The sequence below is a fragment of the Acomys minous genome (assembly GCF_964271855.1).
Source record: "Acomys minous genome assembly, chromosome: 7".
Taxonomy (NCBI): Eukaryota; Metazoa; Chordata; class Mammalia; order Rodentia; family Muridae; genus Acomys; species Acomys minous.
In genome coordinates this window covers 8,168,446-8,184,191 of record NC_140488.1, presented here as the reverse complement: position 1 = coordinate 8,184,191, position 15,746 = coordinate 8,168,446, and the positions used below count along the sequence as shown (strand labels likewise).

General features: G+C 47.3%; 1 protein-coding gene and 1 pseudogene across 2 annotated transcripts in view; both read right to left on the bottom strand.

Moving 5' to 3' along the window:
* Nucleotides 1-15,746, bottom strand: part of LOC311601301 (actin, cytoplasmic 2-like) — a 473,705-nt pseudogene that overhangs the window by 422,702 nt on the left and 35,257 nt on the right. The gene's annotated exons all lie outside the window — the stretch shown is intronic.
* LOC311602072 (melanoma-associated antigen 10-like) lies at nt 7,194-8,213 on the bottom strand (the record flags this gene model as incomplete). Its single annotated transcript, XM_084789758.1, has 1 exon — nt 7,194-8,213. A coding segment is annotated over one exon (753 nt), but the record flags the coding sequence as incomplete, so codon positions are not given.

Genomic DNA, 15,746 nt, shown 5'->3' with positions numbered 1-15,746 from the left:
GAAACCAACAGATGGAATGAATCCAGTGAACCCAATGGTTATCTACAGAACTTTTCACCCAAAGCACAAAAGAATATTCTCTCTTCTTTGTGCCACATGGAACCTTCTCTAAAACTGGCAGTATGTAGTCAGTCACAAAGCAAACCGTAACTTATACCAAAAAAAAAAAATGAAATTACCCATTGTGCTTTCTCAGAACACCATAGATTAAGATGGATCTCAACAACAGAAATAACAAAAACCCTACACAATCATGGAAAATGAGCAACTCCCTACTCAGTGACAACTAGGCCAAGGAAGAAATGAAAAAGAAATTAATGACTGTCTAAAATTCAAAGAAAATGAAGGCACAACATTCCCAAGCTTATGAGACACAATGAAAGCAATACTAAGAAGAAAGTTCATAGCACTAAGCACCTTCATACAGAAATTGGGGAGAATCCATACTAGCTACTTAACAGCACCTCTGGAAGCTTCCACAACAAAAGAGGCTAACACACACAAGAGGAGTAGATGGCTGCAAATAATCCAACTGAAGCTGAAGTCAACACACTAGAAACAGAGGATAATACCAAGAGTGAACAGAAGCAAGGATCAGTTCTTTAAGAAAGTCACCAAGAAAGACAAAAGACACACATTTAGCCAAACTAACGTAAAGGCAGAGAGAAAATATCCAAATCAACAAAATCAGAAAGGAAAAACAGAACATAACAACAGACACTGGTGAAAAAAAAAAAAACAAAGACATGTAAGGTATTACTTCAAAAAATCATAGTCTACAAAATTGGAAAATCTAAATAAAATGGACATTTTTTTTGGTAGATTGGTAGATTCCATTTACCAAATCTAAATCAAGATCAGGAAAACAAGTTAAATACCTCTATAACCCCTAAGGATAAGAAGCAGTCATTGAATGTCTCCCAACCAAGCAGGAGGAGGGGAAAGCCTCAGGGCCAGATGATTTTAACTCTGAATTCACTGGGATGAAGATTAAGAAATAGGCCTAAATGGGAGACCAGGCCTAATAAGGCATATCTGACCAGCTAGGTGGAAAGAACCAGTCTGGCTGCAGGAGAGCAGGGAGGTTCCTGGAATCCTGTGTTTGGACAAAGTAACTCTGTCAGTTCTCAGTTTGAATCTTGACACATTGACTTTTGCTCAGATGAGCTGGGTCAAGTTGCTCAATGTAAGCCAGGAAAGAGACCAGAGGGCTCATACTGAGAGCCCTGCCCAAGGCTGTTTGTGTAATAGCAGTCCTGGGAAGGCTTTGTGAGTCCCTCCCTGTGCTGGCCTGGAGTTTCCTTAAATAGTCCCTGGACTTCTCACCTGGATGTGTCCAGCCTGGGAACTCACAAGCCTCACAGATGTCTCCAGCTCAGGTCAAGTTCCTCCCCTCCATGAGATCCTAAACCCTCTCAGGAGAAGTGACCTGCTGCTGTTATCCATCATTGACCTAGGGGCCCTGGAGGCAGGGCGGTGGACCGATCTTGCGTAACATGCACTTGATGCAGCTATGCCTATGTAAAGAAGGGTTTCCTGAAGTACACCTAATGTGCATTCATCTTACCTGATCCTCCTGACATCTTCCCTTTCCACCAGAATGAATCTGGCCAAAGACTCCACCGCCCCACCTTTCATCCTGAGGTACTTTAAGTAAGAAAGACACTTCCTGCCTTGTGGGGTGGACACTGGGACAGAGACGATTGTGCCACCTATTTTTCTTAGCTTCAGATAGCCACAGTCCTTGGGGGAAGGTCCAAACTTTGAATCCCTTTTATCCTACAAAGATGGCCCCAACTGCTGATATGATTCAAATCCTAGGTACTAATCATCAACACCAGAGATACCTCACTCACCCTAACTCAAGATGCCTAAGAGAAGCCATCCACAGCAGCTTCCCCTTAGAGTTCCACAAAAAACAGAATATGGGTATAACAATTTTTTCTGTTATATGCATTGCTTGTAGGCCCTGCTAGCAATCAATGAAGACACGCACACGTGTTATATTTTAAAATAGCCTTAGTAGATGTGGGGCAGGGCAGATATCAATCCTCTAAACTACCTCCCATGGTGGTGCAGGCATGGGATCCCTGCCTCAATCCCATGCCATCTGCTTCCTATAACTTCTATCAAGCTACCTCGCATCCATAACATCAAATTCCTCCTAATGTTCTTCATCTGTGCTGATTTCTCTATCCACTCAGGCCATGTGCTTCTCCTCCATTTAACCCATGGCTGCCTTCTTCTCCTTTCCTTAGGTCTCTTTCCTTCCCCCTCTTGGCATTCCTGCCTTTTTCTTCCCAGGATTCCTCTCTCTCCTAGCCCCACCTGTCTCCTCTACCCTGCCCAGGTGGGACGGCTTTTTATTAAGAAAAAAGGTGCATCACAGAGACAGCAAGCAGTGATTAGCATCAAAGTACTTCAGACCATCCCCCAACATAACAGGCTCTATGTGGTCCCTGACTTGTGGAGTTGGCTCAGTCCCATCAAGGTTTATTGCTTATTTTAAATTTTAAATTTATTTAAAATTTAAATTAATTTATTCAGACTACAACTCAGTTGCTATCCTGTCACTTGTATCCTCCCATTCCACCCTCCTGCTTTCACTCTATTCCCCTCCCCTAGGTCTGAGACTAAGCTGGACATAGGCTATCAAGCCTCATCTTGGTAACCTGCTTATTCTTTCTTTGAGTGTCCTCAGGCCTCCCCACCAAGGGGTGATGGCAAAAAATGGGGCACAAGAGTCTTACTGTGCTTGCTCACTTGGATGGATGGCCGATCATGGACACCTTCTCTGGTAACCTCACATGGCTCCCTCTACTGCCTTGGTATATATACCCTTCCCTCACCAGGCAGGTTCAGCTTCCTGGGGAGGAGACTGGAGTGAAGACAGAGCCCATCTGAGCACCCCTAGTGTGTTTCTCATGACTGGCAAGAGGAACAGGGGTCCACTCTTGTCTTGGTGATTCTGAATAATGTCCTATTGACTCCTCACAAGTCCCCTGCTGACCTCCATCAGTGACATCCATGCTTCAGGTCAAGGACAGCGATGATCCCCGCCTCAGAGGTCCCCCGAGCAGGAAGTCAGAGGTGGCATCTCTGGTCCACAGTCTTCCCCACCACCAGGCCCAGCTGACAGTAGGGAGAGCTTATTCATGCACTGACTCAGAGGTCTCCTTGCTCCTCCTTCCGGCCCTGCTCCCTTACTTCTACGTAACTTAGGCCTTTCTCCCTGGGACAAGTCCAGCTCTTCTGTCACCTCAAGTACTGCAAGCAGAAGCAAAGATGCCTGTGGAGAGCTGGGAGGTGCCGTGCCTTAATATGGCATAGGCTTCTGCCATCCTGATGGCGAGCGCTATCTAAGATAAACAAGTCCTTATATGGCAAAAGGCTGTGCAAGGGTAACTGGTGATCTGATGATGAGCAGTCCTGCTCTGACCTATGAGGAGGTGACGCCTGGCATGTGCTGATTGGCCCTTGAGTTGTACTTAAGCCTGGCCCTTCCCTTCTTCGGGGCCATTCCCACTGAGCTTAATCCTGAGTAAAGATCTCCAGAAGAAGTCTGGTTGTTGGTGTCTTATTTCCGCTGGACGGTGCAGCGCTGACAGATGCCCACAGGAACAACATCTAGGACCCCCGTGGCTGAGGGAGTGTGGAAGCCCTCCTGTGCTGTGTAGACCAAGAACATGGGCCCCGCTCAGTGGCAGGCTGCACTACCACTATCTAGAGCCTCTATCTAGGAAGTGATTCTCAGGTCCAACCTGTGCTGTCAGTTGGCCCTGATAGCCTGCCCATCCCACCACCCCTGCCCTGGTTAAGCCATAAGGGTAGATGAGGATCTCATTCCTGTATGTCAGTGCTGAGACATCTTCTAAGCACTCACAACCACAATCATCACTTATAAACCTCGCCACATGTGCTGACCCTGAGGTCGCAGAAGGCAGATGAGGACGCTTTCAGAGGCAATCACTCATACAAGTCAGCCTTAGTTTCCTTCACCACTGATAAACCTATACACAGTAGCTTGATTATCCCAGTCTGTCTGCTTGTCTGCCTGTCTGCCTGCAATGCATGTCAATCTGTGGATCAGTTTCCCGGAAGCACTCAGAGCACACAACTTGACTGACAGACACTTGGTCCTCTTCTCTTTCTGAAGTCCCCAAATGGCATCATGCACTGAATGCCTGGAGAGGAGTGGGATCGACCTGCTCTTCCAAGTACACATAGGTGGAAATACCATTTGGGTGCCTTCTAGATGGGGTGGGGCTTCTGCTGTCATGTCTCAGGTACTACATACATGCCGAATGCTAAGCCACTGTCAGGAATAACTGGACCTCTAAAAATAGCTCCTGTGTGTTTGTCTTCAGTGCCCTACTGGGCAAAGGGCTGACTCCAGCAACTGGGAACCTGTTTGGCACAGTGTTCCCTCACCACAAGGGGACAGCTGTGGGGCCCTCTCTCTGCACTGTGTCTTCTGCCATCCACTCTCAAGTCTGACTCTCACCCTGGGGATGATGGGATACTCTTTCAGGGAAACCAGATCATGTGACCCAGATGATCTGAAGTGCTTGTTTCTGGAACAGAGCCAGCACAGTCTGCTCTCAGGCTCCTGTGCTAAATCCCCAAGGAGGAGCTCCTGGACACAGCCCTCCTGGGTGGCCTGCTAACCATGCCATGAAGCAGCACTATTTATGGCCCACCTATCCTGAGAGCGGCCCCTTCAGCCCACCCTAAGCTCTTGCCCATTTGCTTCAAAAGAGAATCCAGGCTTTCTCCTTCCAGGAATCTCACAAAATGGCTCTGAGACACCCCAACCCCCAAGGTCCCTGATGCAGATGGGGATGCAGAAGCTTTGGGAGCTGCCCTTTCTGCCTCTAAGTCACATGAGATTTGTTGCCAGACCCACAGCAGGACACACTGCACTTGACTGTCAGTGGCCATGGACATGTGTTGCAGCTTCTGAGACTAAGTCTGATCTTCAGTCTTGACTAAGTCCTGGGGCCTCTTTCGTTCTGGGAACCTCTCTAATGCCTTCTATCCACAGAGGCCCCTGATCAGGAAAGGAGGGGGCTCACTGCCCCATGTTGGTACCTGCTGGGTGCAGCTCACCAGACCATCTGTCCCTGATTAATAGAAGTTGTTGTAACCAGACCAGAGCTTCCACAGTGCACTCTCAGGACCTGTGTGTACCCTAAAAGCTGCTCACTCATCTTTTCCTCTGGGAGTGCCTAAAAATGATGTCTCTGCTGGGTTCCCCAGAATGGAAGGAAAGGGGGTTCATCCATACAGTGTGAGGCATTTGGAGCTAGGCTGACCACAGGGACAAAGCTGCGTGACTTCCACACCCCTGGTACTCAAAGAGAGACCTTTAGGGTCCCTGCAAAGTGCCTACCTGAATTCAGAAAGATCAGAGTGGCTTTCTCCATTTGAGAAACCTCACAAAATGGTGTGAAGAGGGGACATTCCCAATGCCTGGATGCCTGAAAGTTCCTCATCTGGGAAGTAGGGACCTGACTGTGAACCTCCAGATGCAGTTCCTTGAGGGGAGAGAACCACAGAGAAAGGAGGGGCAGGGGACAGCCAAGCAGCCAGAATGAAATTTCCTGAATAAACTTTACTAAATCCTCCTGCTTATTGGACACATGTTAAGATCTCGGTCACCACTGCACTACAGAACTGAGCTAAAATGCTATCTTATGGTTGGGGGAACAGAACAGAGGAAAACAGTGGAGCTGCTCATGCCTGAGGATCTGTCTGATTACCTCCCTGGAACCTGCATAAATAGTGGGATGCAGCAGCTAGCACCTGATGCAGGAATCCTAGCACTCCTTTGGCAAGATGGCAGGAGAGGCAGGAGAATGGACCAGAATCTCCCAGGCAGCCAGCTTGGACTGCATACTGTAGCAGCAGCAGAAGCCAGGCTCATCTTCCTGAGAGAGCAGCAACAGAAGCCAATTAGGTACCAACACCACAAGGTGGAAGGAAGAGCCAACTTGAGATATATCCTCTGGCTCCCCATCAGCACTGAGGCATGCATGAGTCCTCCCTCACACTCTCCTATACGGGGATTGAAATGTTTTTTTGTCTGTTTGTTTGTTTTTTAAAAAACAAATTGGCCTGGTGCTAGAGCTTTGCTGAGCACTTCCTGGTATTGTAGGAGGAAGGTTCAATTTCTAGCACTGACAGGCAAACTCACAAGCGTGTGGAACACTGCCTCCATGAAATGTGGCACCCTCTTCTGTCCTCTCGGGATACCAGGGACACGTGCAGAACACTTCACATGTAGACAACACACTAATACACCCTTAGGAGTCATCTCTGTCTCTCCTAACTAGAGAGGTGGAAGAGGTCCTGCCAAGAGCTCTAGGCCTCACCTTCCCATGATTCTACCCTGTGTGTGTGGAGGAACACGTGAAGAGGGCAGAGGTGAACCATGCCCTACACGTGCTGTGTCCTCTGTAACTCTAACACCAGGAGAGGCTTCCTGCCTGCACACTTTTCCTTTCCTGTTTTGGGGTGATGGGGATACACCCTTTCTGACTGTATGTGTTATCCTAGTGTTCAGTCACCGAGGAGACCCCAGCCCGTGTCCTCCATGCCAAGTCCAGCAGCACAGCAGCTTGGAGCAGTTTTCCCTTCTCTCAGCCCTAAGTCATTCACATCGCCCCAGGCCCTGTTCCTGGTTACTAATTCTGAGACACATAAGGGCCTTGGTTTACTCCACCAACTTGGGGCTACTAGCTGAAGGTGACCCCTCAGCAACATTGCTGTACTTGTGCTGTGAAGGGAATTCTCACCTGTCCTCCTGACAGGGTTGGGGCACTTGAGCGACACCATTTCCTAGAAGAGGGTGGACCAGCCTTAAGGCTGCCTGCTAACCCAGGACCTCTCACAGAGCAGCTGGTGCTCAGAGAGAGCATGCAGAAGAAATTGCTTTCACCTTCCCTTCGCCTTCACTGCAGTTAACCAGAACAGGAGACAAAAACTGAGGAAGCAATCGAGATCATTTTATTCTGTTTGTCAGGGAAAGGCCAAGGCCTTCCCCCCTGCCTGGGAACGTCCACTTAGAATGCCATAGTAGCTTGAGAAATGGTACAACATAGAAGGAAGTCAATCTCATTTTTTTACACAAAATACCCTTCTCCTGAAGTGGATGAACAACAGCAAGGGCATTGCTAAATCCATTTGCAGACTTAAGACATCCCAGGTTCATGAGCCTTGTAGTAAAGGTAGCAACATTCTATAACAACAAGACAACCTCAAGCCACGCAGACAGGACAGAGTAGAGGGAAGAACAGAAGAGAGTGGTTCACACAGCTCCTCCCACCCTGTGTCACATGATGGTGTGGTACTTAGATGACTGACTCTGCCTGTGCTGGGGTTGGATGGGAACTGCCCGTGTGGGAAGTAGAACGTGTGCAGGGCAGAGCCAGAAGGGCCATCTGCCCGGTCCTCCTGGCCTAGACCCTGTCTATCTCCTCTCTCAAAGCCTCTGCATATCTAAAGGGGTAGGCTCTGGGATCCTGCTTAAAGATGCTGGCAAAAAACTTGAGTAATTTCATCTTGGTGGTTTCGGCGTGGGCCCTTGGGCCCCACAGGAACTCATAGGAAGGAGGATCGCTGTCAGGCACCTGCCTGTATTCCAGATACCCTTCCTGCACAAAATGCTCTGTGATGAGATGTCTGGGCTCCCCGTACATGAAATGCTCACTGCCCACACACAGCCCCATGTTGTTCAGTACGCGCCACAAGGCCTGCTCACTAGCACAGTTGTCCTCTATGAAGATGATGCACAGCATGATTAGTAGCAGGCCTGTCTTGGGTACGCATGGAAAACCATGCTGAGTCCCATGGTAGGTGATCCCAAGGGCAAGGGCAACAGAGTAGATGTGGTCCAGGGCGTTTCTTTCCACTATCTCCAGGCCAAAGAGCAGCCTCAAACAATCAGAGGCCTTAGAAAAGATGACAGGGTAGTATTCCTCGTAACTGCGGAGGACTATGTACAGAATCTGAGCCTTAGATGTCAGCTGCTTCCTAGTGTACTTGAGGAGAAGGAAGTGAACTACATCAATAATCTTTCTGTTGAGGACACCTTGTGAGGGAGAGTGTGGGTCAGCCAGTTTTGTTACTAGTCTGCCAGAAGACTCAACAGATGATGCCCTACTGACAGGGCCCCTGGCATAGTCAGGAGAGGAGGCTCTGAGGCCACTGGGGAGAGCCCAGCGTTATTGCCAACAGATGGATGGCCTGAGTGGGTGGCAGTGGCCTCCCCCTCGCCTGCCTCAGCTCCTATGATGTGGCCAAGATCCAGGCCCCTTGCCCTGCTTTGGGACTGAGAGCTGTCTGGGAGGTTGCTTGTGTGTCTGCTGACAGTTGGATCCATGCTGATATCCTTGGGAACACAGGAATGGACTTGTTGCAGCTCAGAGGGATGAAGACTCACAGGCCTGCAGAGGGAGAGAAAGGATGAGTTGAATCTGACACCTGTAGCCTGGGCAGCTCTCAAAACCTGCTGCAGGGTTTTGTCTGGGGGGTGCCCTATGCCAAAGGACTCTGGTCCTGCATGCGCCTCTGAGTGCAAGGATTCTCACTGTGGCACACTCCCACACCTGGCAATATTTTACCCTGACAGGATGGCTGAGCCCTGTGGTGGAATCTGCAGTGATGGCCACCTGGCCTGGCCTCCTCTCTGCTCTCTTACGAATTTCCAAAGTCCATCCAAAGTGCATCTTAGCTCCCGTTCCTAGAAAACCAGTTTTCCTTGGCAGGAGTGGCAGCTCCCACTCAGGGTTCCCTAGGGTCAGCACAGAGCCATGCATGCTTTATGCAGTCCTCTCTCTGGGGGAAGGGGCCTTCTCACATATTCATTAATGACCATGACAGCTTACCTGGTTGCCAATACCTACCTCCTCTGTCACACACGCCTGGCTCCCTCTTGCCTCCAATGGCACCCCATGCTCCAAAGGCTCATCTTCCTGAGAGAGGAGACAGAAGTCAAGATGAAGCAGCTCTGGAAATGCCTGGCAAAGGTGACTCAAGATCCAAAGGGTGCCAGCATTGATGGCGCTTTCCTTTAGACCCAGCATTCAAGAGGAAAAGGCTGGTGGATTGTTTTGAGTTCGAGGTCATTCTGGTCCACAAAGTGAATCAAGGACAGCCAAGGCTATACAATGAGACAGTGTCTTGAAAAACGAGAAAATAAAAAAGTCAAAACAGCAGGCCCCTGCATTTTCCTGCAGATTCTGAAGACTAGACTATCCACTCTCAGGAGCTCACCCCCAATACCATTGCAGGAATTTAGAATGCGATGTCTATCTGTCCCTCTTCCAGGAGTTTAACTACTGTTTTGAAAGCTACAAGGCCGTGTATGCAAACAGCATAATATGGCAACAATTCTTAAGGCACCTCAGAAAATGGCTCTGAGTGGCCCCTCCCACCCAGTTCAAGAATACTTGAAACCCAGCTTTAGAAACACACTTTCCCTGAGGGCCTGAAATCAGAAACACCTGATTGACACTCTCCAGTACAGAAACCTGACAAAAGTGCTTCAACCACTGGGAACCAAGAGAGGGCCTGTCGCCAGATATGAATTTGGACCTTCCCCCAAGGACTGTGGCTATCTGAAGCTAAGAAAAATGAGGTGGCACAGTTCAGCTATGTCCCAGTGTCCACCCCGCAAGGCAGGAAGGGTCTTTCTTACTTAAAGTACCTAAGGAGGAAAGGTGGGGCGGGTGAGTCTTTAACCAGTCTCATTCTGATGGAAAGGGAAGACATCAAGAAGAACAGGTAAGATGAACGCACATCAGGTATAATTCAGGAAATCCTATTTTATATAGACATAGCTGGGTCATGTACACGTCACGCAAGATCGGTCCCCACCGTGGTCCACAGGTTACAGCACCAGCTCATTTCTCCTGCGAGGGTTTAGGATCTCATGGAGGGGAGGAACTTGACATTAGCTGGAGACATCTGTGAGGCTTGTGAGTTCCCAAGCTGGACACATCCAGGTGAGAAGTCCAGGGACTATTTAAGGAAACTCCAGGCCAGCACACAGACAAGGATTCACAAAGCCTTCCCAGGACTGCTATTACACAAACAGCCTTGGGCAAGGTTCTCAGTCTGAGCCCCAGGCCCTCTTTCCTGGATGAAGTTGAGCAACTTGACCCAGCTCATCTGAGGAAAGGTCAGGTGTGTCAAGATTCAAACTGAGAACTGACAGAGTTTCATTGTCCAAACAGAGGATTCCAGGACCCTTCCTGCCCTCCTGCAGCCAGACTGGTTCTTTCTACCTCAGCTGCTCAGATATGCCTTATCATGCCTGCTCTCCTGTTTGGGCCTATTTCTTAACCTTTGTCCCGGTGACCCTGAAATCCAATTTAAGTTCTTCTGGTCTCTCATTCCCCCCTCTGACAGGTCCCCTGAAGGCCTAATCAAGGGTCTCCTTGAAACTTATTCACAGAGTTGGCCTGCTACAGGGACAGATATTCCTCTGACATGGCCTATTGTAGGGCCAGGTACTGTGCTCTCATGACCATTATCCGGATGGGACCCACTTTTTGCTTGATATGAGGAGGGCACAAAGCACGATTGGTTTAAACAGAACTAAGAGCTTTTTTCCTTGTGGCCATTTGTCCCTCCTGCCAGAGAGTTGTCCTTGACTCAGTATTTCATGCTATAAAGTGGGACAATGGGCAAAGCCAGTCTCTTCTGTAACTTTTTTTCCTGGTGACATTTGGGACACTGTTATTGGGGCCGAGAAAGGCTGAAAAGCTTGTCAAAGGCTAGGTAATGGGGCACTTACCAAAAACCTCTGATTTAGCTGATCCAGCTGAAGAGACAGGGAGTAGTCACATCTGCGAGACTGGTTTACATCAACTTCCAGCAGGTCCAGCTCTCAGCAGCTCTGGATGGAGTCTGTTAGCCTGGTAAAAACCTGCTGAAAGAAATACAGACTAGGGACAAAAGTTAAAGTTTTGTCTATAAGACATCTGGGGTAGACTCATGCCTTTGAGACTCAGTAAAAGCGTGGACATTCTTTTCTCAGTCCAGATGACTTGGTATACAGATTGGACAGATTTGTTTCTAGCATGATGAGAGGCACCCTCAAGTCTATATTCTGAATACCACCCAAGGGAAATTAAAATCTTGGGCTTGGGACTGATTAGTAAATAGTCAATGCTCCAGCTTATCAGAACTTTTATCCCTGATCTCTCCAAGGCCTTTATCATGAAGTGGTGTTGCATTTTTCACATGATTTTTAGCATCTAATGAGATGATCATGTTTTGTTTTTCCTTCCATTTTTTATATGATGGATTCCATTGATGGATTTTTATATGTTGAACCAACTGTGCATTCCGGGGATGGAGCCTACTGGGTCATGGCAAATGATATCTTTGATGTGTTCTTGGATTCTGTTTGTGAGTATATTTTTCATCAGTGTTCATAAGGGAAATTGGCCTGAAATTCTTTTTCTTTGGTGGGTCTTTGTGTGTTCTAAGTACCAGAATGACTGTGGCCCCATAGAGTGAGTTTGGCAATGTTCCTTCTGTTTCCATTTTGTGCAATATTTTGAAGGGTATTGGTATTAGCTCTTCTTTGAAAGTCTGGTAGAATTCTGAGCTAAAATCATCTGGCCCTGAGGCTTTCCAGTCCTCCCCCCCTGATTGGGAGACATTCAATGACTGCTTCTTTTCCTTAGTTGTTATACAGGTATTTAACTTGTTTTCCTGATCTTGATTTAGATTTGGTAAATGGAATCTACCAAGAAAATTGTCCATTTCCTTTAGATTTTTCCAATTTTGTAGACTACGGTTTTTTGAAGTAAGACCTAATGTTTCTTTGGTTTCCCCCCCCCCCAGTGTCTGTTGTTCTGTTCTGTTTTTCCTTTCTGGTTTTGTTGATTTGGATATTTTCTCTCTGCCTTTTAGTTAGTTTGGCTAAGTGTGTGTCTTTTGTCTATCTTGTTGACTTTCTTATCAAACAGCCCCTTGCTTCTGTTCACTCTTGGTATTGTCCTCTGTTTCTAGTTTGTTGACTTCAGCTTGAGTTTGATTATTTGCAGCCATCTACTCCTCTAGGGTTTGTCAGCCTCTCTTGTTGTGAAAGCTCCCAGAGGAGCTATTAAGTGGCTAATATGGAATCTCCCCAATTTCTGTATGAAGGCGCTTAGTGCTAAGAACTTTCCTCTTATTATTGCTTTCATTGTGTCCCATAGGCTTGGGTATGATGTGCCTTCATTTTCATTGAATTTTAGACAGTCTTTAATTTCTTTTTCATTTCTTCCCTGGCCCAGTTGTCACTGAGTAGAGAGTTGGTCATTTTCCATGATTGTATAGGGTTTTTCTTATTTCTGGTGTTGAGATCCATGTTAATCCATGGTGATCTGAGAAAGCACAATGGGTAATTTCAATTTTTTTGTATAAGTTACAGTTTGCTTTGAGACCGACTATATACTACGAATTTTCGAGAAGGTTCCATGAGGGGCTAAGAAGAGAGAATATTCTTTTGTGTTTGAGTGAAAAGTTCTGTAGATAACCATTGGTTCCATTGGATTCACTCCATCTGTTGGTTTCATTATTTCTCTATTTTGTTTCTCCATCAGTGATCTGTCCATTGGTTACAGTGGGGCACTGAATTCTCCCACAATTGAATCGCCATGTGCTTTAATAACAAGTTTGTTCTGGTTTTGTTTTTGTTTTGTTCTGTTTTTTAATAAAGTTGTGTGCCCTGGTATATAGTTCAAAGATGTTCTGAATTGGAATGCCCTCTTGGTAGGATTTTCCTTTGGTGAGAATGACATATTGCTCCCCATCTTTTTTCATTAATTTTGGTTGCAATTCTATTGCTTCATGCTGTACTACTCTATTAAAGAGCTGGCTGTGGAGGTGGATTAGACACCCCATCTCCCAACCCAAGCATGCTTGTTTTAAAATTTCCCCCAACATACCTGTCCTGGGTCAGGAGACCATCTGACACTAAGACAAAGATAGAAAACAAAGCTAAGCAGCCCAAGAAAAGACACTATGTGAATTCAAAGGACTAAAATATAAGCTATACCTTACGATCTTAAAGAAAAACATTCTATTTAAAGATGTATTTATTATTTACACAGCATGTGTGCCTGTATGCCAGAAGAGGGCAGCAGATCTCACTATAGATAGTTGTAAACCATGTGTAGTATTATTGAATATCATTAAAAATACCTAAAGAAAACTGAAACAACCTGGTGTTGGCATTTTCTGAGTTCCTGTAGATGTTGGGTTTTTATACTTTTCTCTTTAATGCCACCTAGGATTCAGGTAATTATATTATTCTACAATTGAATGGCTTCCATGACAAATAGTGAATAGGCTTTTCAGAGTATCTGCTTACATCTGCAGACACACACAAACGGTTTAAAATGTAAAATAAAACGGTCAGTCTAAACTATCTTGTTTGTAAGGACCAAATAAACTCCCTTTGGAAAAAGAGACTCCATTTTGCAAAGGAAACTCCATTTTGTGTTCAACCTAGGCAAGGGCTGAACCCAGATTCCAGACTAAGCACAAAATACTCTGAACAGAAAAAATATTCCATGGCAACACAATCAACTCACCTTGGGAAAGTCAAAATACACCCTCTGCTGGTCAAGCTGAGCAGCATGTGGTCTGGCACATAGCAACAACCAATTAGGAGAGGCCAGGCCAAAGTTCCTAATGCCCCCATGACTGCCTAAGCCAATCTTTTCTATAGGCCAACTTGCCCCTACACCAATTACCCAAACATGAAACTCTAAGTCTTGTAACTCTCTGCTTGCAGCTTTTCTGCCCAGATGTCATCCAATCATATACTGTAGAAGCCATTTATTTGTCTAAAACCTAATTTTTAAAAACCCTCTCAACTGAGACTCCAGGCCACTTCCCTGCACCTGCTGTGTCAGCGCAATGGAGGTGTGTCCTGGGTTTGACCCTGCAATATAAAGAGATCCTTGCCACTGCATATGGACTCGGCTCTTGGGTGGTCTGTTCAGACAGTCTCTCAAAATTTGGGCCGAGCATTCATTGTTAATAACTCCAAATATGCCTACTTAAGATAACCAGAGCTGAACACTTAATATTCCTTCCAAAAAGGAGATAAGTAAGACGATTGACCCTTCCTGGGAATATCGAGTCCAAATCCAGCCCACCTAGGAAAGCCCTCACAGCCCCACCCACAAGAGTTGCTGCAGCCCACACAAACAGGCTCCCTCTTCTCCACTGCATTCAGTAGTTTTGCCAACGCTTTACACTTCACCCAGCCCTCAATGTGTCCATCAACTGGCAAGACAGGAGGCAGACCTGTCACTGCTCAAAGCTCCTACCTGGACTTGCAAGCTCTGCCCACTTTGCCTATGTGATCAGCCTCAGCTGCACCTAAGCATCAAGCCCCACCTTCCACTACGACCTAAGTCATCACAGGCCCACTCACAACACCTGCTGCACAAGCTACCCCAGCAGAGACAGCTTCTGTTCTCCCACCTGCAACTACAGCTCTTTAACTCAGCACTCACAGCTTCTCCCTGTGAATGTACAAGCTTCACCGCCCCCTACAGACATGGTTCTCATCCCGTGGGTCGCGACCCCCATACCAGCTATGTATGTTGACAAAATTCCAGTAATGAAATATCAACAAAACACATGAGGGACTGTGTTAAAGAATCACAGCATTAGGAAGGTTGAAACCCACTGCCCTTCCCTGACCTTTGCAACCACAGCCCCCACCCACTACTCTATCTCAGCAGGTCACAGTGCCCCACTGCTACAGGTGTTCTCTGCCAAATGAAGGTCAAGTGAGGATTCAGCCTTCTGCCCCCTCCTCAGAAAGTGACCACTCACATCATAGCCTTGGTCTGGTGCTCTGCATTCCCTGCTCACTTATCTCACCACTCACACAGCCCAGCCCACAACAGCTGCCACAGCAGAAACAGCCCTTTACACTCTTCTCCTTCGGCAGGTCCAGACAACACTCAGTAGGTATCAAAAGTTATACTGACACAATCCATCACTGAGCTAAAGGTCAGACTAACTCAATCAAGCCCTGCATCAGAGAGCTCAGCCCACCACTCTTCAGTCAGCTCTCACAACCCCACACTAGTATACAACTACACAGCCATGTCCTGCTCTTAGGGTGACCCTGCTCCCTCTCTGGTCAACATCCAGAGCCCAGCTGTATTTTGTAAGAGATCACCTAGCCTCCCACCCTGGCAGCCCCTTACCTCCACACTGCAGGATCCATAGCCACACCCCCAACACCTTACCACTTCTTGCTTCCCTAGTAATTTAGTGTGCCCAACACATCCAGGTTGGCCCTCACACCTCTGCCTCAGTCTGTCTACCTCCCTGGCTCAGCTCTAAGTGCTCCAGAATACCGCCCCTCCCCCTCCCCTGTCAGCACCTGTTCCCAAGGGATTCCACAGAGCACAAAGTTTCCTTCTCTACCTCTTACTAGGTCCAGATCCACCCACCCTTCCACCCTAGCATACAAGCCCCGCCCACCACTATTGACCTCAGCAGTCACAGCCCCACCCACAAGACCAGCACCAGTCCTCCTGCTGCAGTGCACCCTAATCTTACTTCCAAGTTTCCTCATAGACTCATTCTCCATTCAGTCCTGGCCCAACACTGATACTCCTTTTTGACTTCCTTCTGGGCCAGCTGTTGTGGACCCCTGGCCCTGCCCTCTTTAGAGGTCCTCAGGATGAGCCTGATCCAATGGTGTCCCTAATGGT